This window comes from Haliaeetus albicilla, chromosome 6 (assembly GCF_947461875.1).
Source record: "Haliaeetus albicilla chromosome 6, bHalAlb1.1, whole genome shotgun sequence".
Classification (NCBI taxonomy): Eukaryota; Metazoa; Chordata; class Aves; order Accipitriformes; family Accipitridae; genus Haliaeetus; species Haliaeetus albicilla.
Genome location: NC_091488.1, coordinates 32,428,576 through 32,453,815, shown reverse-complemented (window position 1 = coordinate 32,453,815; position 25,240 = coordinate 32,428,576). Strand labels below are relative to the sequence as shown.

Sequence of the window (25,240 nt, the reverse complement as noted above, 5' to 3'; positions counted from 1 at the left end):
CAGCTCTACAGCTTGCTACAGATGACTGAGTCAGGGGTGAGATAGCAGACATTTCACAGTAACACAAGCACTCATTTTCATTTTTCCATGAGGTTAAATATTGACATCTTATTTTACTTTTAACTTGCACTTTCTTCTCAGGCCTTGGAGTGTCTAGGCCTCGGAGTATCAACCCAGTCCAAGCAAAGCAGGTTGCATCATAGTTTTGCAATCTTCCCAAAGCTCACAGTTTAATATGTACAGGTTGAAGGGTTCATGTCACACACCAAAATAAGTGAAAAACATATTATGAACAAGATGGAGTGCTGGTGTTGTGGTTTAACCCCAGCCAGCAACTAAGCACCACGCAGCCACTCACTCGTTCCTCCCCCACCCAGTGGGATGGCTGAGAAAATCAGGAAAAGAACTAAAACTCATGGGTTGATATAAGAACAGTTTAATAGAATATAAAAAAAAAGAAACTAATAATGATAATGATAACACTAATAAAGTGACAGCAGTAATGATAAAAGGATTGGAATATACAAATGATGCACAGTGCAATTGCTCACCACCCACCAACTGGCACCCAGTTAATCCCCAAGCGGTGATCCCCCCGCCCCCGCTCCCCCCAGTTTATATACTAGATGTGACGTCACACGGTATGGAATACCCCTTTGGCCAGTTTGGGTCAGGTGCCCTGGCTGTGTCCTGTGCCAACTTCTTGTGCCCCTCCAGCCTTCTTGCTGGCTGGGCATCAGAAGCTGAAAAATCCTTGACTTTAGACTAAACATTACTTAGCAACAACTGAAAACATCAGTGTGTTATCAACATTCTTCTCATACCGAACTACAAAACATAGCACTGTACCAGCTTCTAGGAAGACAATTAACTCTATCCCAGCTGAAACCAGGACAGCTGGTGAGAATGCACATGTGAAGAACAGGTATGAATTAAACTTACAGCTTTCCAGTTCTAAAGAACAGTTCTGCGTGTCCAGAGGAAACCTACTGAAATCCATGAAACACATAGCAGAAACTGTTATTCTGCAGAAAGGAACAGAAAAACAGAAATTAAATGAAAAATTTCCACTTTCTTAGGGCTGTGCAGACATCTTTATGAGATCCCCAACCAAGCTGCTGTTTAGAATCCTAATGATTGAGTTTTTTCTACTTTTTTTAGATGCTTCAAGATAGTGAGATAAAACTAAATCAGTGAAAGAACATATTTTTTAAACAGAAATAGTCTTTCTTATTTCCATTTTTAAACCCTTTACTGGCCTGATCCTTCATTAGCCTTTCACACATTTTGCTTTGAAGGGTTATACTTAGGAAGATTAACAAGGGGAGTTCACATTTCTTGACTGGATTTCTTATAGACTGAAGTAGATAATATCACAGATTAGAGGAAATATTATTTCAAGTGCTATTTTCCCAGCTAGAATGGTTATATTTAATTGCATAAAAAGATAAGCTGCAATTTCTGGAAGCCTACTCTCCTCTTCAGCACCATGGAAATGCCTTTACTCTAAAAAGCTTAAGGAAATCTAGGTAAAGACATTATTTTGCATTCCACCTGCTTTTTCACAAATGTTTAGAAGATAAGCGTCCCTTGACAATTTAACCAATAAACAAAAAAAAGGCTAGAGGCAGCAATTTAAATATGGTAAATATTGCCAAATTTCCCTTTCTTGACACAGCTTGCATGTCATTTGATGTTTTAGTTTGATTTTTCAGTTTTCCCCAAACTGAATCCTACAGGGATTTAAGTGATAAGGGATATACTGGTTATATAAGTGATCTTTGAAAACTTGTGATCAGTAATCACACTGTAGCTGAGTTTTTATAAGTGTAAGATTTTACTGGCTTGAAATGAGATTGTGAGAGTGGTATATCTTTAAAATAATGCATAAGATTTCCAACTATGGATGTCGTTTCCATCTTTTAGCTATTGACTAAAGGATCAGGGAAACAACAAGAAAATGTTGATTGAAAAAAAAGAAAGACTATTTTAGCAACAAATCTGGATTTTTGTTCTGCTTTGCTTCAATCAAATCCTGGATGCTAGGCACTAAAGAAAAACTGTGGAATATGGAGATTTCTTGCACGTAAGTATTTGGAATATAATCTACCCATTGCTTGTAAAACTGGCAATACAAAAAGGGTGTTTTAATGAACATCTAATTCTTTAGGAACATAGGCATTAACACCACTCAGGCTAGAAACACAGTGTTTCACCTTAATAATTTTAAATCCTTCGTTCAGCCTTTACGTCACCCCTTTCCCTGCCTCTGAGTTTGATAAGAACTGATAGAGAAGGAAAGGAAGAGGACAGGACACCTGCCCTTCGTGCTTATGTTCAGGAAGAAATCCACAGGTTTAGCAGGAACTTTGGGGCTTTGCTATTCACTGGCACAGGAAGGTGAGGCTGGCTGCAAGCTCACCTGTCAGAGCAAGGAGGAGTCACCCCGTACACACTATCTGGTAATGCAGGGTTAGGGAAAGATAACTGTGCAAGCAGAGAGGATGAGGGCAAGGAAGAAAAGTAGAGCACCAGCTTGCAAATGTGATGCAGGACGCAGGGCAAGGGCTGCCATCGCAGAGGGGGTTCTGAGCAATGAGCAAACGTACCAAATTGATTCACAATGTGTCTGTCCCTCAGCTCTACTTCCTCCTTTTCCTTCCCTCCCATCTTGCTTTTTCCTTTCTCTTAATTTCTGTCCTTCCCATCACATGCTCCCTTTGATTTGTAACTATTTGTGCACAATTTCTTGCTGTTCATCTTGATGACACTTTACCTCTCCAGCAAGCTGACAGTATGTGTTTGCCCATCTTATGTCTCTTCACCACTCTTCCTTCCCCTAGCTGAATGTATGTCCTACCCCTCACATGGAGAGCCACTGCTGTAAGCCTTAGTGTCGTGCAGTTCCTCTGATCCCTCTCTCTCATGAAGCATGGAAATGAATATAGCAATAAAATGCATACTTCACCTCATTGTTTTTTACTGGTCAGTGTGATTCTTGAACATACACTATGTTAAAGTGCTGTACAGCTGTTGTTGTGTGGGTTTCTGCATGTCTTCATGACAGGGTAGATAAGTTCATGACTTGTTGGAACAATTATTACATAGCCAAAATCTCAAGTGCTTGCATAAATCTTCAAACTATCCAGATTAAATGAAATATCACCACTGTGCACAGGCCTAATTAGTAACAAACCGGAGAACTGTGATTTCTGCAATGCACAGGCCTCAGGGCCTTTACCCTAGGGGGAAAATTCCTCCATTAAAACTATTTCTGCCATATCATCCAAATCTGCTTCATAAAGAAAAGCAATAACATGTAGATAGAAGGGAGACGCATTTAATGACATTGCTGTTCCAGTCCTGGAATTGCTGTTTCACTTCCCAGTTCCTTGTAGTCACACCACACGCCTGTGTAACATTGCTGGTATCAGCACCAATAATTTGCTCCCCGTGCCTATCTGGAGCCCCAATTAATATCAATGGCATGTTTACAGGTATCCCAGGGTGAAGTTATCTGAGATAGTTTTAAAAGACTCAGGGGAAAAAAACCCCACAATTTCTCATTGCTAATAATTTGGGGGTTTACTGTACTCAACAGTAAAACTAGTGCAATATGGCTAAAACCACTGGCAATTAATTAACACTTGACAAACTTCAGCGCTATTTACAACAGATGAAAAAAACTGCCATTATCCTGTGATGGGAGACAATATCTATATGTTAACAGTCTTAAATTTATTTTCCCACCGGTACAGAGGTCACCAGTTCCCATTGTATGAGACGAGGGGATTAATGCCAGTCCAGTATCCAAATCTTATCTGCAAGTATTTCCAGTAATTTCTCACGGTATAGATTATTGGTCCACAATTGCAGTCATGTATTTTCTTATAAAAGGGTATTGTGCTTACCGTAGACTGAAGAGTACATTGCCATCAGGGTATACTCGAAGCATGACGTTTTGCACAGTTGTATCATGGATGAAAGATCTTTTGGAGTGTACAAAAAATACATCAGGTACCCAGATCTTTTTTATCAGTCTTCCATCAAAAGTCATACTTTTGTTTTTGTTACTACGAAATGAAAGTCTCTCATCCTTCCAGTAATGTCTGAGATATAAAGTCATTGTGAAGTCCTTTGTTTAATTAAAAATAAAAGAAGATAATGCTTGTTTTATTCCCATAGAATAGAAAGCAGTACAAAGTAATCAACTCATGCAAAAGATCAATTTTTTTCTCTGGACATCATCTGGATGATCTTCAATGAGTAGAATTGAATGCCACTCAATGAGTTTAAATATAGATTAGAACCACCTCTGAGATACTGGCTGTTGTCTTGTCACTGGTGTCTGAGGTTCATACTTCATTTATACTTAGATAAAACTTTTACAGGTTTCAGTGGTCTGCTGGTTTGGGCCCTCAGTGAAGTATAATAAATATAATAAAGAAACTTTAAAACCAACCAAAGGCAAATGGAAAAAGGTTTCCTTTGGAAAACTTCACAAGCTTTTCCCAGAATTGACTGTGGTTCCTTTACAAAGGGATTAATTTGAGCTCTTCATGAGCATTAAGTCAATTTGTAAAATCCATTAATCTGTACATTTTGTACGAATATTGCACAGGGGTTTAGATTAGTATGTTTATGAATGAAATGCATCATAAAGAAACAATATGATTAATTTCATAAGAGTAAATTTTACAAGACATTTTACAAGAATTACAATTTTTTTAAAATATGAAAGATTGTTACAAATATTTTACTATCCTATTTAGAGAAATAACATGACTGCCAATATACATGTGGAAAGAGATGGAGAGGATGCTGCAAACCCAGTCTAAGCTTCTGCACAGCTTGACTGCTCTGTGCTCACTTATATAGCTTTTGCATTATTAGGCAGACATAATTTATCTCAGTAGAACAATTACTTCTGATAAGAGTACTGGAAAGATACTTAGGTCTTCCCCTGTAATATGATTTTATGCCCCTGTAATAAGATTTTATGATTTGGGTAGGTTTGCAAAGGAATGCAGGCATTCATACTGACAGATCACATTGCAAACTCAACACCTACAATTGGAGCTACACTCACTGTGAAAAGATACTGTAAATGAGATCTCTTTGCAAAGTTAACATGCCCTGCTATTCTAGGGTGGAGCAACTTGGCACTGATGTCTGGGTGGCATTATTAGTGATAATTTCAGCTGAGGAATGAACAGCCTGCGTTCCAGTGCTACAGGTCCTTGATTGCAGTGAGGGTGTCTCCTTCCTAGGATCATTCCTGGAACTGATTTTTCTATTTCCATTTGTTATGAGCACAGCTCCACCCATGCCAGAAATGATGGGAATATTGAGATCTGCATAAGCAAAGGAAGCAAAGGACAGGAAGCCTCATCAACTAATGTGCAGAGCGCTAAGAGCTCATGTGGAAGCCCACGGGGCTTACTGAATGGTTCGCATTTTCAAATCAGAGCACTGTTGACTCTGATCTGTTCCTCTTGCCCAGGGAGAAATTCAGCATGTGCTCTTATATAACACTTACTAGTTTAAATGAGAATGACTTGGATGCTTCAAGGCAAGGTTGTGCTCTTTAAGGGTTTGCTTTCTTTAACTGTATTATTCTATATCATCCAGCTGGATGTTTCTGAGACCCTGAATTTTGGCTGAAATTCTTTATTCCAGTTCTATTAACCAACTTACCATGTCAACTTCAGATATGCTGTCAATGCTTTCTACCTGCACATCAATGCCCACAGGTATTGGCGACCCTACAATGTAACAGAAAGAAAGAGTGATGAAGAGCATACATCCATATTTTTAAAGGGAAGACTGTGTATTAGCAACATACAGAAAGTACCCCACCCCGGAATTTACTATGGTCTGTCCACCTTAGTACACTGAATGAGAAAGACCATGGCAACAAAGTAAAACCCAATGCTAAACAGTTGTAAAAATAAGTACAAAATCTTCAGTGATCTTTTTGCAGCCAGACTAGTTGCTATTAGCATTGCAGTTTGGACAGCAGTGACAGCTTCCTTGTGGTGCCAAAGCTAATGAAGTGCTTGGAGTCCGACTTAGAACTGTCACAGGGAAAAGCTGAGTATATATAGCAAATACATCAAAGATTGCAAAGCTTTCTTACCAGTTCCAATGCTTATTCCCACAGTTATGAACCAAATATCTATTATGCCTCCTAATTATCTTTAGTTACTTAACTATTTAAAGTTTGGCATAGATATTTGTGAAAAAGGATTGCTTGCTCACTACTTCATAAGACAAAAGCTGTACACATACTAAGCATGTTCTGTGGTAGAGTGTTGGGTGTTACTGAGTAGATAATTTATTATCAAGTACAATGCATACCAAACTGCACTAGGTGACCTGATTTTATATACTACCCCACTATTTCCTGCCACTGAAAAAGGCTGTGAGTTTATAACACAATGGGATCTGAATGAACAAATTATACAACCATATTTGCATTTTTACAATAAAGTGACTAAAAATCAATTAAAAATTACAGCAAAATATACAATTATTTCCAGTCTCTTCAGTATACAATATCCGGAATGAAAGATCTCATTCTATATGGGCTATATACCCCTGTAATTTTCAGCAAGGAAGTCATTCCAATAACACAATTGACTAATCAGTTTCTTAAGGAGGAGGGAAAGGAGAGAGATGTGTGCGTATATGAGTATACACACACACACACACACACCCCCGACAAATATTCTGCATTTGGCATGAAAATCGATAGTAATTATTGTACATGGGATTCCAATTACATTCGTTAAAAATAGTCAGTTAAAATATTTTTAAAGTACACATTTAAAATAACCCAGTACACAACATGAGTACAAAGAAGTCTGAACAGCAGGAGATAGTAACAGCATTTTTAACTTCTTTCTCTTTTTCTTGTCTTTTCCTTTTATCAGTGTCAAGCCAAAATAGTCCAGAAATATCACTCTCCTGATAACCAGCCACAATATTGTGTGTCTTTTTGGAATTATCCTTAAAATAGCAGTCCTCGAGGATTACACAGCTGCCTTCAGTTCTTACTAGTAGAGATCTTGAACTATTTTTGAGGTATTTTAAAATCTGTCTCTGTAATCTCTTGATTTGACTTGTATTTTTTAATGGAGGGTTTGACCCTGCACAGAACAGATGAAGATGCATTGTGCATGGGAAAGCAAAGTAAAATGCGGTCAGAGTTAACAAGGCACACAGGAACATGTTTCAGCACTGCCAAAAGCTGTCCTGTCTGGCTCAGAAATCACATCTTCTTCCTCTGAGAGGAATGCATCACTCCGTCTGTTGGCCAAAGCTCAAAACAAAATTCAGGACTCCAGACAGCAAAGTTCAGTGAATTAGTTCATTAGTAAAACACTAGACAGCACTTGGGAAAATGCTGCTTCTTTTAGAGAATACGGACAGCAGGAGACATCTGCCCTAGAGGCTGATGCACAACAGTATCAATGTATATATCCAGGCAGGCTTCTTCACAGAAACCAATAAAAATTTTTATGCCTCTCTTAAACCACTTTTGACCACTTCTTGTCTTTGTTTTGACCACACCACACAAATAGTTTACTTATGCTGAATACCAACTTGTACCAAGTACTGGTACAAAAATGCCTGGTTGTAGTCTGAGTGGAATCACCTTCTCAGTATTCCACTGAATTCTAAACTATGTTGTAAACTAAAGACAAGTTTAGCCTAAATAGAAGTCATTGTGGGATTTATACAAGATGTGAACATCGTTCACAAATGGCATTCACACATCATTTAAATGCAAACACTGCAGAAAGATAGGGTGTCGTCTATCAAGCTCCTCATTTGTATGACAAAACAGGACAAGCCTACATTGCAAAGCTGAGACCTGAGCTAGCTGTACACAAGGCAGGGTGGCTCAGGGAGCAGTCTAGCTGTAGAAGCACAGTGCTCCAGACTACGAGCATGATCAGTACGAAAGCTGACCAACATGCAAACAGCATTGAAGATAGAAATCTGGCCTCAACCCTTGGCTTCTTTAAAGTCCATGCAGTGTAACAGGCATATTCTAAATTGGGGTGAGGTGGCTTGTGACTTGGAAATGCCTGTTGGTTACCAGGGTTCCTTAGAATGACTGCAAATAAGCAGATGAACTGTGTATTATCTAATCTTACCCACCATGAAGCTTCAACTTCTTGATATTGTAGGTGTGTCCAAACTCTTACCCTGGGACTATGGCAGAGGCGCACGGTAGGATATACTGGAAGTGCTTGTATCTGGGCGTACATTTGATCTTAACTACTATTACTAAAACTTCGAGGGATAATTTGCTTGACTAGCATGTTAAAAACAGTGGATTTAGTCTTATTTGTGTAGAATTATGTGGGTGGAAGGGGAGGAGAGGGGAGTAGCTCTCTACATAAAACAATGGCTTTACCAGTTTCTGAGTCAAGGACAAATCTAAAGCGAATAAAGTTAAATGTCTACCATCAACATTCTTCAAACAGGCAAGGAACTACCCACAAATCATCTCACTGAATAGGATAACTGGCTTTCTAAGCCATATATCATGTGTAGTGAGGAAGAGGTTTTTCTTAGTGACAGCTGCTCAAAGCGTGATGATGGCAGTCCTAATACTTTCTTGGGACTTGTAAAAATTACAGACTATTTCCTACCCCAACAAGCACTGTTCCAGTGTGGGCACAATTTCATTCAATAATTCACCTCATCTGGGCAGATACAAAGGAACTGATCACAGAACTAGAAATTAGGGGCAGCTTATGATTACATTGATTACATGCATACAAACTGAAGTGCCAGTTATACATAAATACACACAGAGGCATTTGATTCTTTGGAAGAACAGCTTGCACTAAGTTGGGAACTGTTATAAAACCAAGCCAGTGGGGACACTGAATAGCATAAAAGAGATCAAAAGCTATGGCCAGGAGAAATACAGTGGATGGTTCTAAAGTGAACTAAATAAAAAGGGAACTATTACAATGAAATTTGTTCCTGATTAGGTAGAAATGCTAGAACTGTGAAACAGACTCCTTAAAAAGAGATTCCTGTTCTCCGTCTGGGAAAAGGCCAAAGACTGTACTCATGCTGCTTAATAAGAAAATACTGTTCAGTCTAGCATTCACTGCAGACAATTATTAAACCACATCCCCTAACCTCTGCCCTGACCTATTATAGACAGATTGTAGCAGCTGCAAGTATTTTCTTCCTATTCTGACTCTACTTTGGCAACAAAAGTAAGTAGATGATAAAGACACTAAACACTGCACATATATGCAACCCCAGTCTCTTCAGCGTGCTGTTCACTTTTCTAATCTGAAGCATTTTTTTATTGTTGTCACTAACACCACCACCCCCATAAGATACATATTGACCTTACTCTGGTCTAGGCCTTCTGAGCTTTGTGGTTTTCTGGGAACATTTCTTTCTGTGATTAAAAACCAACTCCACTAGAAACAGTAATAATTAACTATTGGGAACAGGTTGCTGAGAACTGTAATTTCTTCATCACTTGGATTTGTTTTGCCACAATTGGATGTTTTTTAAAAAGAGCGTTTCAATAAGCATTGGAAAGTATCCTAAACCAGCCAGAATAGTGATTTGTTTACCTTTATGTCTGCACCATGGCTTTCTCCGTAGTGTATTGAGAATTTCAAGCTCTGGCTGACCATCAGGCAACATCATCAAATTCACTTTGAAAAAAAGTAACCAGAGCAAAGCTGTGTTTTTTATTTCCCAGTTTGACAAAACTGGGGATGGCAGAGGGGATTTTGTTATTAAATTGAGCAGCTTCAGTTGCTTCTGGAGCATTGCTACAAATCATTATTTTAGAGGGATTAGTGATTTTCACAATGGATGCTCCACAGATTTTCAAGATAATTACTCCTCAGCAGAAAAAATAGAATTGTTTTCAGATGGATTTATCTTCACACAACCATTTCCAGTCTTTTATTTTAGAGGTTTAAACATAGCAAAATAATTCCTTGATGAGCATAGAATTTTTTTAATAGATAGTACTGCAGGCAAATTCTATAATACACTTTTTAGAAGGGATATTACGTAAAAAGGATATCCTTTTAGCATTTTAGGATCAATTTCTACAGTAATTATGACTGGTAGTGAATTCTATAGTATTTTTGTAATAGTCAAACCTTTGAACACACAGCAGACTGCACCTGAAATTCCATCAGATAAATGTTGAATTTAGAAAAAACAGCCACTGTATCCCAGTTGGCATTGTAACAGTGTATGCTGGAAAAAAGCTAGGTCTACAGAAATCTCCCAGTAGGAGACAGAGACTAGGGAAGGATTAAGGTCTATAGGAGTACTTTCCTCTAAAAAGGGCTTGTGGGCCCGCAGAGGAAGAAAACCAGATAGAAATGTAAACAAGCCCCAGGAAAGTGAAGCTATATGGATGTATTTACTTTCCTCTGGCAACGACTGAAACAGGAGAGTTTCTGGCAATGTTATTTTCTTCTTGTTACTGTTTTGTTTCTTTCCTATTTATGTAAGAAATGAAGGTGGACTGGTATTAGCAGTAGCCAACTCTTGGAATGGAAGAATTAGCAATGTAAGAGAAAAAAATCCAGGAGAAGGATCCTGTTAGAGGTCTTGCAAGTTACCAAAATATTTCCCTCCTGTTCTGGATCCCAGCTATTCCTTCCAGTAACACATGAGAAAAAGCCATTCCACTTTCATCAGAGTGAGTCTTCTCCACCACAGTGAGAAGATATTTCTGACCTTTCAGGGAGGGCTGTGGTGCGGAAAAGAAAACAACTTAGTGGTAAAGAGATTTTAGAATTGCAGCATTTTCTGAACATTCATTGGGCCCTATTTTCTTTCCTTCTCCCTTCCCCCCGCCACTCCTTTTACATTCAGATGAATTTAAATGTTACTAATTTAGCTTGAGGAGGGAGAAAACATAAGGGGGAGTGAGCTAATGGGATTTCTGATCCTCTGAAAATTTGAAATTAAGATCATGCTTAATTGCAGAATGGGATGCAAATTGTCTGGAAAGACTGTTACCTCTTGACCAGCTAAATGCTAATAAATTATTTTCCACCATTTCTAATACTTGCTAATGTTATTATCCTCTATATTGGTTGATACTGCAGAGAAAACCAATTTTAAAACTTCTTTAACTAACACAATATATGTTAGCATAGAAAATGACAGGTCCTTAAGACACAATGTAAAATAAAAATAAAGTTGTCATACTTCAAATATATATATATATATATATATACACAGTGAGAACTTGCATGTACACAGTGACAGTGATCATGTGGTTCCATCATCTTTAGACTGCAAGATCGTTCAGAGAGTGCATGGAAGGGTTTTACTGTCAGTAAAAACAAGGCACAGAGGAATAAAAGAATGACCTCCTCTATAGGCTAGTCATGATCTTTTTTAATGGCAGTGTTAATTTTTAGTAAGTGAAGGCAGAACTCAGGAAACCAAGAGCTCAAACCAGTATTTTGAAATAAGATAGTTCAGAAAATAATAGGATATAGATAAATAGATGTATAGTAGAAAAGAAAGTAACTTTAAAGCATTTCTAAGGATTTCCTTTAACACCTCTCTCAACATCCAAAGTTCTGGCTGCTAAGGCAGCCTGCATCGTGGCCCTCAGACCTGAGCTGCTAGAAGTCTCTGTTCATTGTGTGATATTGGCCTGTGCTCACCCTTTCTCACTAAGTTCAAAACATGGGGGTGACCATTCCAAGAAGTGCTGGCAACATAATTTAATTTCTTACTTTTTCTCCAGTCCAAAATTAAGCTATCTTCACACAGATTTATCAGTTTATCAGGCTGCTGAAAAATCAGTTGAAGTACTTTAGGCCATAATAGTATGAAGATATATAAGACATGAAAAGATCTGACTGAGTCTACTGACATTTCCTTTGGTAGGACCTATGCAGACAGACAGCCTTACCAGAACTGGCAAGCATTATTATACCATTGCAGGACCCCTCACATACCCATCTTCTGGCCTTTGTCAGTGCTTCTGGAAGCAGCAAGGACTAAATATAATTCCTACAATATTCACTGATGGAGTTAGTAAAGCTGTTTGAGCAAAGGAAACATCTGTGCTCCTAGTCCAATGTCTAGTGGAACTACTCAAATCACTATGCTGGTCCACATCTGTTTGCATCAGCAGGGGTCCATCTATTGGAGACTTCCAAACAAAAGAGGACCATGACATTATGTGGAAGGCAACAACAAAACAGAAAAATATCGAGGAAAGGGAAAAAACCAAACAACCCCCTGCACCTCCTCAAACAACAATCCAAGAGCCTGGCTTAGGGAATAAGTGCAATGTAACAATGTAAGTTTAGTTTTTTAAAGAGCATTTGGGTGTACTGAATTACTGGTTTGCTTCACTCAACTTCACTGTATAATGAACTGCAGATGAAGTAACATTTCTACAGCAAAAATGTAGAAACAGCTTGCTAGCAGCTTGCTGGTTTTGCTTCATCTTGGCACAGTATGCTTCTCAGACTTTGATCTCTAATGTGTTAATAAATGGACAATGTCAGGACTAAATTTTAAAATCAGTTCAGTCAAATTCTGACTGTGCAGCTGGAATGGCATTGCAATCAACAGAAGAATGCCAAAATACACTCATAGAAATGACACCAGAGTTGTGTCCATTTGGTCAAAAAAAGGATCTCTTACCTCCACAGAGCAATGATATACTTTCATGAGAAAGCAACCAGTCATGTGAGCAAAGTCACAATTATTTCCAGTAACAATGCAGCTGGTAGCATCAGAATCCAACAATTCTATGTTCATTTCCCCCAGGTTTTTTTCCCGTGCATGTTTGCTCAGTTTACAAATCAAATTCAGCATGTGCTTTCTCTGTTTTTTCCTTTGCTACTTAATTATAAATAGTAAAAACTCTGGGTCCTGTAGTCTGCCTCATTTACTTTGTATGTGTGGGGCCAAATGAAATCAAGCAAGCCAGATTTAGATTTAAGAGTTCCCTGAACTGAGGGATCTCCAGCAGGTTCAACACAGCATGAATTTTCCAGCTGCTTTTTCTCCCAAACTGGTGCAAAGGATGATTGACCTTCTCAGGGAAAGGGGCACAGTAGAGCCAGATTAGCAAAATCTATCATTCCCACTCCCTGACATACCCAGAAAATCACAACGGGGTATAGGAGAAGGCAAAATATTGTCCCTTTTCTAAAGGTAAAGAAAAATTTTAAAATACTTGTTTTTCACCAAGCTGTTTTGACGTGGTTCTTTTTTCTTCTATCAGTATTGTGAATTGATGCATTGTGCTGACTTGAATCAATCATGGACTGTGGCATGTGACAGATACAAGCCCTTCATGAATCACAGTACTGAAATGCTTCATTACATTTGATAAAAACAAACCCAAAATTTCACCTGCTTTAAATACATAAAGCCCATGTTATAAGTATTTATGCAGTTCAGGGCTACGTTATGACTGCTGTGACAATGAATGTAGCAATGGTATCTCTAATTTCACCTTCTCTTCTAGTTAGGTTTCCTTCTGCTGCACACTTAGTCATCAGCATTCTTCAGAGAAACCCATACTCTGTCTCTGCTGTCATACAATAATTCTGGGTATGTTATTCAGATTCATGTTTCAGTTGGTGAGTTTTGTCCTCTGATGAGGTCACACTTGTGTACTCTCTGCTGCTGCCTAATTAACTTACCTCTTGTGAAGAACAAACCATTCTCTACTACTGTAACATCACGGAAATCAATGGTAAGATAGGAAAAATGGAGTATAAATTTGGGATCGGCATTCATTTTGCTAAGATTTTTTTCACTGTGTGCTGTAAAAATGTTAATGGATCTATGTTTTAGTCTTAGAGAGCTTCATGCATAAGTAATCCACATATTAAGAGAGTTCTGAAAATTTGGAAGCGTGTGAATTATTGGATGTGACTGAAAAAAGTGCCTCCCATGCCACTATGGCATGTGGATGACAGAAGAGAAGCAAAGCTGATGCACTCTTCTGCTGAAAGCTATTTCTGAAAGACAGGAGTACAGCTGAAATCATACCCATGGCAATGTGATTATTGAGAGGCCTGTGCAATGAAGTCAGTGGAAAAACTACAGCTGGCTTCAACAGGAATTGAATGGGCAATATGATTAGTCATTTGAAAAAAAAAAAGGAGAAGGGGAAAAAGCCTGGTACAGATTTGCTGGGTGCAAAAAAATCCTCACTGCCTGTGGAAAATTACAACTGCCAGATCACAGAGTATATTCTGAAAGCTGCTTTTATGGACATCATAAGTATTGCTTTCTGGGATGATCCAGCAATAAAGTACATCCCAAACTGTTGTTTGCTTTCATGGCAATGCTACTTCCTTTCTGAGATGACATTCTCAAAAACTTAAATTCCTTATGTGGCAAATCAGGTGGTAACAAGATGTCCAGACTAAAAGATATTAGACTAGACAGGTATTAGGCAAGAGGTAATCCTAGCTTTTGTTGTCAAGAAAGAGATGTATCTCAACTATTGTTCAAAATCAGGCAAGATTTTTGCTCTCTGACAAGACAGAATTTCTAGGGTAACAAGAAACCCTTTCGCATCCTCCCAGTGCACCCAAAGAGGCTCTTCTTACCCCAGGTCTCCCTCCTGGTATGTTTGCCAGGCCCCAGGTCCCAGCAGCTGGTGTCAACAAGAATAGCTCCACAGACTTCGGTTAGCCTCCCAGATTTATGTTCATTTACACAGCTGATTATTGGTCCTCATATATTTTATTTTGGGTTCATAATCCAGAGCAGTTCAGTCTATTTTCATGAATCATGAACATGAAACTGGTGACTCAAAGGCTCAGACAATATTAGTGGGGCAGCTTCCTCCTTTTACCTTTCATGAAGGAGAGTCAAAATTGAATCCAAACTGTGAACATCCCATTGAATACTCCCTTTATCCACATGCAATTTACTTAAAAGAAGAAATAATCATCATAGTGCCCAACAACACAAAAACAACATGGTAATAAACTGAAGGCCTGTGGGTAGTTTTTTAATTTTGTACAGAGCAAACAGATTTAGATATTGATGGTTCATTTCAATCTCTCAAAACAAATTTGATGACCAAGTAATTTGCTAATTGCTACTAGACTATACAGTTTACAGGAATACTTAAATCACAGAATCTTAGTCTAATAATATTTTTTTTAATTAGTTCTTAAAAGGAGACAATTCGAACAGTTTCTCCTATTGATACGCTAAACACAAAAAAGCCCCTTGCCTTCAAGTATTTCTGGATTTCTTCTTTATTTCCTGGAGTACAACAAAACAGGTGAGCTGCAATTAAGTCTGTCATTCAATTTTAAGTGACACTGCTGGACAGAGTTTAAGTGAACTTCCAGAGAGAGGATAAACTATTAACCAGCACAGCGCAGGCATGTGCTGCTTACCTCCAAATCCAGGTCTCAGTGCAAAGTCATGGTCCTCTATGCGAAGAAGCTGCTCAGATTTAAGTGGCCGTACTTTTGTGCTGTCAAGTTTCCTCATTTTAAGTTCTCGTTTGCTACGTTTAAAAAAAAAATAAATGTAAGAAACTTTTTTTTTTTCTGCCTGACATTCAGAATGCTAGTTAAATGAAGCAGGGACCAGTTGAATCTGGTATGATAAGGGAAACAACTGTGCTAATAAAATTGGAGAAAAATATATTGGAAAAGGTAGGGAAATCAGGTATGAGGGTGCTCAGGTCTATGAGGAACACCAATTCTATATAAAAAGTCCCAGGAAGATTATCTAGCTCTTCTTCTGTTCCCCTCAGAGATTGTATCTATCATTATATACGAGATTATAGCTGTTTGAAAAAAATGTTACTATTCACATAACCACTTGCAACTCAGACTTGGAAATAACATCATATATCCATGGTTTTAAAGCACCTCATCCATTATCCATATTACAAAGACAATTATACTTTTTATTATACATCTTTTTTTTCCCTAGGAGCTCAAATGAGTCAATATGAGAATGGACTGAGAAACTGATGGTCCTGGATCTAGGGACTTGGTTTTTAAGATCCTCTTAAATGTCACTCAGATTTGGCCAAGCTATTTGTTAGCTCATCCCCTTATTTGCTGCTCAGACATGCAGCATTTCTTTGCATCGAGTCCTGTCTCTGCATTTATCTCCATGCCACACATAACTGAGTTTCTGCGTAGCACCAAGGCAACACAGATGAACCTGTGCTCAAAGCAGGATGCCATGAATTCTGTACTTCTTTCTGGTGACTGTTCCTAACTTTCTTCCCTTCACACAATGTACTGCACAACATTGCAAACTCCACTGGGAAATTCACATGCCTAAGAATGGACTCAAGTTCTCGAGATGGAAATTTCATGTGCTGAGCCTGCATTTAAAATGAACAGCAGATGCTCATCACAATGCAGACTCCTTTTCCATTTATCCTATAAACTGAAACAATGGCACAGACAACAAAGGGATCTGGTATATGCCCATGTCACAAAGGTATTGGGTTGAAACACAGACAAGATCTACAGTCAGATCTGGTAGCTGGGGTACACAGGCTTTAGAAAGAATCCATTACATTATTTGGTTCTGCTATAAGGAAAATGCTACGGTGTCTCCTTAAGTTTCCACTCCTCCTTGCATGTCCTGCTTTAAGTGGCTGGCCCCAAGTAATAACAGAACTAGCCATACCTTAGCTGCAGAATTATGCCTAGCTTTGGGCCCCCATTTCAGGAAAGGCACGGGAAGATAGTAAGAACTTGTGTAGCTTAATTTAGAAGAAGACGTCTGAGGGAACACATCACAGTCTTCAGAACTCATCATGAGCTTTTACAGGGCCCTTTGCTCCGTGTCCACTCCCCAGTGGGATAAGCAGTGGCAACAAGGGAGATCTATGGCACACATTAGGAACACCCTTCTTATGGCAAGAACAGTGAAACATGGGAACATATTGCTTGGGTGAGTTTTGAGACTCCTTCCACTCGGGCTATTTAAGAACAGGTTAGACATACATCTGTAGAAATGACTTAAATACAGCTGCCTTGCCACAGGCAAAGGTCTCTCCCTAGACATAATTTCTTTCAAGCCTTCTGTGATTCTCTTGGACTTTGCTGCCAGCAACTCTAATTATTACTTTAGTCTGAATGATAGAAATCTGTTCTGAAGATTTGCCCTGTGGTCAAACACTGCTTAAGACAAGGTACGGAATACCTTAGGATAAGGTATGCACCTGTATTTACTTATTTTTTTTTCTCCATTCCCCCCTTTTTTCTTAATAACGAAGCCTAAGAAATTACTTTTTAAAATGCTATGTTACAGAAATGCTGAGGTGGCTCCTGGGCTATTCAGAACTGTTGGGCTTGAACAAGTTAATTTTCCTTAGTATTCTTGAATGTCTCTGGCAGTGTTGTCTGAACCAAATTATCAGAGCAATCAGAACGCCTATCAGGCATTTCAAATACAGACTTTAGTTTCCTAAGTGTGAAAATTATGTGGATGCTAAAATGAGACCCCATGCTTCAGAGAATTAAAATCACCACAGAGAAAGCCTGTATCAGAGTAGAATGGGCAGTAGAACTGAACACCTACAATGCTCTTCAATAGGTATACGAGGAAATTCTGCTGCTTGGGAACCAGTATAAGAGACAATGATTAATTATGTTCATAATGCCATGGCACAGCTAATACAGTTTAGAAGCATTGGGTTATTTGTTGTTGGATGTGCCAAGGAAAATATCTGTTTGATGCTCCGGTTATTTCACTGGAAGAAGCAGGCTAAAGCTATGATACTTCTATTACAGCTTCTTACTAGAAGCAGGTCTGTGACTGAGGATGACTTTCCTTAGTCGTGAGAGGCAAAACATAAGCTACCAGGGCAGGATTTTTTTTCTTAATGAGCCACTGAGAAGAGATGTTATGGGATTTTGATATTCCTTCTGTTTTCCTGGATGAGGACAAAATAAACAGAAATGCTGCCTATATGAAAAGCATCTTTTGTACCCACTTACTTGAACAGCCTCTTCAAGCTCTTGTTTTATATACAAATGGTGGAGTATCTATAATTATTTCTAGCTGCTATCAGAAGTGGTTGTTCAAGCTAGGCAAGATCTTGCATGGGTCAGAATAGCACTTTTGTTACAAACATGCCACATCTTTTCTTCAATACCTTCCTTTGGCAGAATGTATTTTTTTATTGTAAAGGAAAATAGGCTTACAAGCAGAGATATATGCTCATGGTACTTGGAATTAAATTCATGGACACTGGTAACATTGTGTGTGTAAATGTACCAAAACTTAGAAAAATTCCATAAAAATTTCTAAAATAATTAAAAATAATACACTTCTGCTTCAGATTTTTTTCTCCTTCTTGACTCCTTCCCCCACACAAAGCTAAGAAGTGTTCTCCAGCAGATATTCCTTTAACATCAGCATGTGGAATCCAGATGTTGCTCCTTGGCTAAGAGTTATAGTATTAAATTGTCCTCACTGCAGCATTACAGTTATTTAACTGATGATTCAAAGGGAATTGCATGTATTTGTTTAACTCCCAAGAAATCCTAGACCCATATCTAGCTATTGATCAGCACTACAGCATTGTGAAACCATCAGCAGATGTTTTCTTGAGTGCTTCTTCCCATGGTGCCAGTTCCATTAAAAAGCGGAAGAGACAGATGTAACTATCCTAGGTCTCAGAAAAGCTTCCTGAGGTCAGTCAAGATATACTTTTCATTCTCATAAAAGCATAGCAAAGACACAGATTATATTTCGGTGGCCTGGCACCCTGGTCTCTCTATCACACAGCTTTGGCCAGCACACCATAATCTAGGAGTCTAAATGCAGTCATTGATTCTGCACATTCATTGTATGGCAGATGTCAGGCTGTGGTGTTTGAGATGAAAGTCCACAGAGATTCACAGAATCATAGAATCATTTAGGTTCGGAAAGACCTTTAAGATCATCAAGTCCAACCATTAACTTAACACTGCCAAGTCTACCACTAAGCCATGTCCCTAAACACCACATCTACACATCTTTCAAATACCTCCAGGGATGGTGACTCCACCACTTCCCTGGGCAGCCTGTTCCAATACTTGACAACCGCTTCAGTGAAGAAATTTTTGTGAAATCATCAGCAGATGCATGTATCAGCAGATACATGCACCTAAGGAAAGGAAATCTCTCTTTACCTACGTGGAGTAGTAGTAATAAAAGGAACTCTGACAGATGGCTTGGTATTGGCATAGACCTGGGCAATGAAAAATACAAGTTTGTTGGTCTCAGTGAGGCACATGCTCAAGAAATTACTGCTTCCAGTTATAATAGCTCTGCTTTCCACAGCTGTATTCCAGGCAACATTTTATATTATGCAAATGAAATAGTAATCTATAATTAAATTCTGACAGAGGTCATAAAAAGCACTTGAAGTGTTTCAGATCACATAGGAAAGACACCCCTGCTGGTACTTATATAGGAAGTTAATGGAAGCACTAGCTCTTTGGATGAAAAAAAAGTGAGATATACTCTTTGGACACTTCACTACCTAATACTGTTATATGGACTCATGGCTCGATGCCTTGGTATCTGACAGAGCTCTCAAAGAGCAGTTAGTTACTGCCTACAAAACCAAAGCAACTAATTCAGAATTCTTTAACAATGGACAAATATGTGGTAGGCTTTTAAAGACAAATTTAGCTGCTCCTACCTAACCTTAAATATCTAATAGCGAATGAAAGGTCAAAGGTCTGCTCAAGGGTACTTGGATTGGTTTTGGTTAAACCATTTAACCACATAATGCCATCAGTGTAGTTCCATAACAAGCGGCATTCATGGGATTGATGTTGTTAGCATCCCATCTGGTTGTCTTTTACCAGGTTATTAAAAGTTTATGCTGGTTCAAGGAGGAATTTCCAATTCCAAGTTCATGGAAAAGAAATCCACTGAAGGTCACTAAATCTGCAGAAATTACATCCAACACAGGAAGTCTCTGAGGGAAATTTGGTGACTTGATATGGGTGGGAGTATTAGGGGGAAATACCTGACTTGCTTGCCCTGTCCTTATTCTTCCAAACTTGTGCTTGCAGCCCTTGTTGGAAACACATCACTACCTCACTACCATACACGGACCTTTGGTAAGATCCTGCATGGCTGTTCTTCTGTTTTAATGCCCTGCATAACTAATGATATGGTAAAAGTTCTTGGTAGGAGACTGGAGGAAGGCTGAAGCACTCTGGGTATTCAGGAAGATATTAACACATTTCCAGCACTATCCTCAGCATGACAGATTTTGAAAAATCTGAAACTCATGTTTTAGGAAGGATAGTTAGGAGAGGTTTTGGTTTCAGTCACACTAATTTAGTATCCAAGATACCATACTTCCTTTATTGCTACAGTATGGGGGTAGTGGGGAAAAAAAATTCTCATCATATTCAAAATGAAACTAGGTAAGTTTATGAAAAGAATACTATGAAGGACCCTTTTCATTAAAAGAATACCCTAGATTTAAGGACCATAAACTTCTTTCCAGTGCTGCGTCCCCAAGATACTCTAGCTACTACCAAAACAAAGGTATCCAAAAGGTAGGAGTTACAGAAATCTTATTCCCAGGAGAGGCTGTGGAGTTACACAGCAGTGTGATCTCTTAAACATTTTAACACATTTATCAAATCTTGAAGCCCAGACAAATGTAACAATCAAAATTGTACAATTCTCTCTCTTTCACATAAAAATGCATTTCTAAGTGTTCAGTAACATCAGCAACATGTACTGTCAAAAAGCCTAATATTTTGACAGTCAAATGTTTTGTTCTTTGCTGTAGGAAATGGACCATGAGAATAATCTCTTTCTCATGTACTTTTGGTTAATGCTTTAAAATCTTCTTTACAAGAGAATGCAGACAAATAGCTTTGGAGGGAGAATTGGGTTACTCTATTAAAACAGTGGAACTTGTAGGTTAAGTAACATTTTCACATGGGATTCTTTTTAAAAGGCCACCCATTTAACCAAGGCCATCTGTCAGCTGTGTCCCTAATAACCCTAGTGCTGGCTGAAAGGTTTTTCCCCAGAAAGAAAAAGAGGCTGGTGGAAAGTCAGACACTGTTGCAATGTACTGGAGGATAATGCTGCCTTTAGAACAAAACTACAGAATCAAACAAAGAGAAATTAAATGTATTTGGATCCTTTCCACAGAAAAGCTGATTTGCAGCTGTTAAGCTTTCAGATCTTCTGTGGCTCCGATTCTGCAGTCTTCTTCCCAGTTCCAAATCACTAGGACCTAGGAAATGAAGACATGGAAGGCCAAAGGATTGCCTTGTGTAAAGAAAACCACTATACCAGTCAGCATCAGCTGAGAATACAGTCCTGGCATTCCTCCTTGTTCCTAGTCTTCCTTTCTGTTAACACACTTCTGCCTGTCTCACAGGATTGTTGTATGGATCCGTTTGTATGTATTAGTAAAGATCTGTGAAGATGGAGAGGACACTGTGCTAGTATTGTTACTGGTGTTCTGTGGCAACAGATCAGCAAAGGATGTCTAGCAGAATGCCACAAAATATGCTGTCTCCTACCACCAGGCTTCTCTCCTGCTCTGTGATTTTTATGTCAGTGATGCAGCAACTCCTCTCAGCTATTGCAGAACAGGATAAATGCAGACAACAGTAGCATATGCTTCCCTTTCACCACTGACAAAATTGTATCAGCTGAGTTTAAAATAGACCTTTCTTACCACTACAGCAATAAGAAGATATTTTGTTGTGTTTCCATTTGATTCTTAACTGCTTCCTCAGACTAGCAAAGCATCAGATTAGACCTTATGTTGATATTAGGGCTATTTCTGTTTATTTTGTTTTGTTATGACAAATAATCGTGCACCAGCACTCACTCCAAAACTGTCAGTAAGTTTGAAACAGTCTGCTGAAGAGCCATTCTTTTAATGAGCTTTTGGCTTAGACCAAACTTGAACCTGTGACCTTGAATTAAAATCCAGACGTACTGAGTGATATAGCATCTCCAGGGACCTCCATTGTGTCACTGGGATATGTTCTGTTGCTTTGCATTGCTTAAATGTGATTTTGTCACAACATGTAGGGATTCAGAGATATGTCGTTGCTGGATTATCACATAAGAAGTGATATGGAGGGTAAACAGCTGTACACCTGCTACAAAGCATGTAACTTGAAAAAAACAGCTCAAACACATCAGAGGAGTCCATGTATGTTACTTTTCCTCACTGTGTGATATTGTATGAATAAACTATGAGGTCCCCTGCTCATTTTAATAGGGGGTCAAGTACACAGAAAAATGTAACAGTTGTATCCCTTCTACTTCCTTAAATGGAGCTACTTATTACAATTTCTCCTACCTCCCAACAAAGAGAGATTTTGCTTGGATTGTCACTGGCAGTCATTGGTCTGTTCACATACTATTAGATTAATCTGGAAACACATTCAGAGACTTCACATGGCAGATGTGAAATTGCATTTGTGGGAAAAAGCACTAACACTTTGCACAGAAACTTACATGTAAAAACCTTTGTATCATTACGCATTTTAAACCAGCCACTTGATTGGAAAGACTAAGAACAGAGACAATCTTCAACGCCTAAAAGCATAAGTATATTCCAGAAAGGGAAGACACTTTGTCATCACTACAAATAAGGAACAATTCACCTCATTTAGTGCCATAAAGATGTCTTCTGTATGCTGATAGTGTAGCTACTCTGCTATTTAGGTAAAGGAAGTCATTTTATAACATTGGCATAGAACTTTGGAAGACATTTCTGCTTCTTTTAATGGGAGTGAGAGGGCAAGAATACTTGGTACATCACAATAGTAGCCTAGTATCACACAAGTTAAAAGAGCTGTGTGTGGGTGTGAGCATGTACATACCTGCATATATATGAAGCATTCATGAAATCACAATATGAAATGTCTGGTTATGCAAAATTAATTAACAGTTCACCATTTCTGTTTTGGGAACACCCTACCAATACTATGCAAACTACAGATCCAGAAACTGGCAAAACGGACAGTGAACAAAAAGGGTGCATTGAAAGGTTGCTGACAGCATGAAGTTTATCAGATGAACATAGGCTGAGAAAGTATATTGCTTACCTGTTATGCTTTCTTAAGAATGAGAATTGTTGCTGATGATGAAGGTGGTGATGCTGCCTTTGAGAACTGTGTAGCACTGCTGTTGGCCACAGACAGATGAGGAACAGAAGTTTTATGAACAGGACCATCTCTTCCAAAAGAGAAATGCACCTGATCAGCCAATCCACCTTGCTGACTTACTCTTAGTGTTTTTACTGTTTAGAAACAGCATAGCATACAAAGGATGCACGTGAAGCAAGGCATCACTGAAGACAGAAGGCAGGGGCATCCCAGTTCTGAAGTCCTCGCTGAGTTCCCCTCATATTTTGGCAAATCATAAAAATTCCTTCAGCTCTACATCCCTGCGGCATCTGCTGCCAAACCAGAAGCACCTTGCTTTTAGAAATGTAGTAGATACAGCAATTCATTTGGCCAGGCTGCAGTCTGATCCATTGCTTCCATTCTTTCAGCATAGGCGCATATTTGAATTCTCCATCACCCGCTCAGTAACCTCTTCAACATAGCCTGTGCAGGCAAAGTGATGTCAAACATTTAATCCCCCTTAAATCCCACACAAAACCATACAAAAATCTGCTTTAATGACAAAGGTCTGTAAATTAATCTTGCTTTCTATATATGTGTGTAACTGCTCAAAATAATTTTTTGTACAGATCAAGCTCTTTCATTAACTGACTGCATTGTATTGTCTTCCCAACCATTAATATAATTTCTGTTTCTGTGATCTGCAGTAGCAAGCATTTTGTGTGTCGATACAGAACTACTTTTGGACAGCACTATATCATGGAACAAGTCCAAACTAAAAATAAAGTCTTGTTTCAATATTCTCCAATAACATTTGGAAATACCAACAATCTCTTTTTTTCCCCTTTTTTTCTTTTACTAAGCTCTGCAGCTATCTATTTTATTTACCCTAAATTTACAAGGTATGTGCATGTCTAAGATTCAGTATCCTTCCACCACCCCTAATTTTATCTTTATTTCATTTGGCCTACCCTGCCTGTTCAACAGCAGATTGAATTGCAAAACATTTTGTTAACAAAATGTTGCTTAACCAATAACCTGAGCATGCCTGCTTCTCCTATAAAAGGTGGTAAGATTTCTTGTGGTCTTAAAACTGGGCAATACTGGACACACGTTCTTAGCTGACACAGTCAAATATATCCTTTTCAAGCCATCAGGAAGTTCAGTAATTATCAAAATCAACAGCACATGTTTATTTTTCTTTATCTAGAGAATTAGAGATATGAGATTGAAAGTTAGGGAAATGGAAATACCCAACCCCTATCTAACAGATGTAGAAGTAATTCAGGTCTCCCAGCAGTAGGCTTCTTCCTAAGTAGGACAAACAAACCTAACACTGTGTCTGCTGAGACTGTTAACACCCAAGCACGTTGGGATAATAATTCTGTAGTGTGGGCATCTGCCTCCTCAGAAGTTCCCTGAGATTCCCAACTAACTTCATCTGAGCTAAGAAGTAATTCTCAGATGCAAATGATTTCCAGGAAGAGGTTACAAAAGGACAGCTAATTCCCACTGATTTTTTCCATTTGGAGTTGAACAGCTATCCGCCTGTGACTTAAAAAAATAAAATAAAAAATCCTTTCCCAACCATGCTTAAAACTTTAACAGTGTTAGATTGAACTTGGTGGTCTAGAGCAAAAGCTTTCAAGCCTATTACTCATCTTATTCTACATTGTTCATAGTTTAATCCTTTCCTGTTCAGCAAACTTATGGAAAATCATTTGTAGCCTGACCCAGGAATAGTCAGATAGTGCTTCCAGCAGTTCTGGTGTATACCCAGGGTGGAGTTTCTGGAGAAGGTAAACATAAACTGTAGTCTATAAGACCTTTAATAGGTTCCATTAATTTGCACTATCATTTGGGTGGAAAAGGGAAAATAAACAATAACTCTAAGGAGTTAATCAAAGTATCAGCACACCTGATTAAATTACATATAAGAAAATATCCAAGAGCCTTTGGATCCTCCTCTTTCCCCACCCAAGCACAGGCCCAACAGTAGCAAATCATGTTTCTGTCTATTCAGCTATCTGCACATTCATCAGTGTTAACTCATTTCCAACCATTTTCCTCAACTACAAAGCAATAACAACATGTGTATACTGTCTTCTCTGCTAATAGTA

At 38.6% G+C, this 25,240-nt stretch overlaps 1 protein-coding gene across 6 annotated transcripts in view; it reads right to left on the bottom strand.

Moving 5' to 3' along the window:
* GABRR3 (gamma-aminobutyric acid type A receptor subunit rho3) overlaps positions 1–25,240 on the bottom strand; it is a 45,241-nt gene that overhangs the window by 9,613 nt on the left and 10,388 nt on the right. For 4 of the 6 annotated variants that reach the window (XR_011325075.1, XM_069785482.1, XM_009925332.2 and 1 more), the window contains exons 1-5: positions 23,100–23,599; positions 15,423–15,535; positions 5,698–5,765; positions 3,912–4,135; positions 943–1,025 (exon numbers count right to left, since the gene is read on the bottom strand). Coding sequence is in view for 5 of the 6 variants with exons in the window: in XM_069785482.1 (XP_069641583.1) it covers positions 943–1,025; positions 3,912–4,135; positions 5,698–5,765; positions 15,423–15,535; positions 23,100–23,227 (616 nt within the window). In the remaining variant the exon portion in view is untranslated. Of the gene's footprint in view, positions 1–942; positions 1,026–3,911; positions 4,136–5,697; positions 5,766–7,059; positions 7,182–15,422; positions 15,536–23,099; positions 23,600–25,240 lie in introns of those variants that run through there. The other 2 variants (XM_069785479.1, XM_069785480.1) reach the window with 2 other exon arrangements.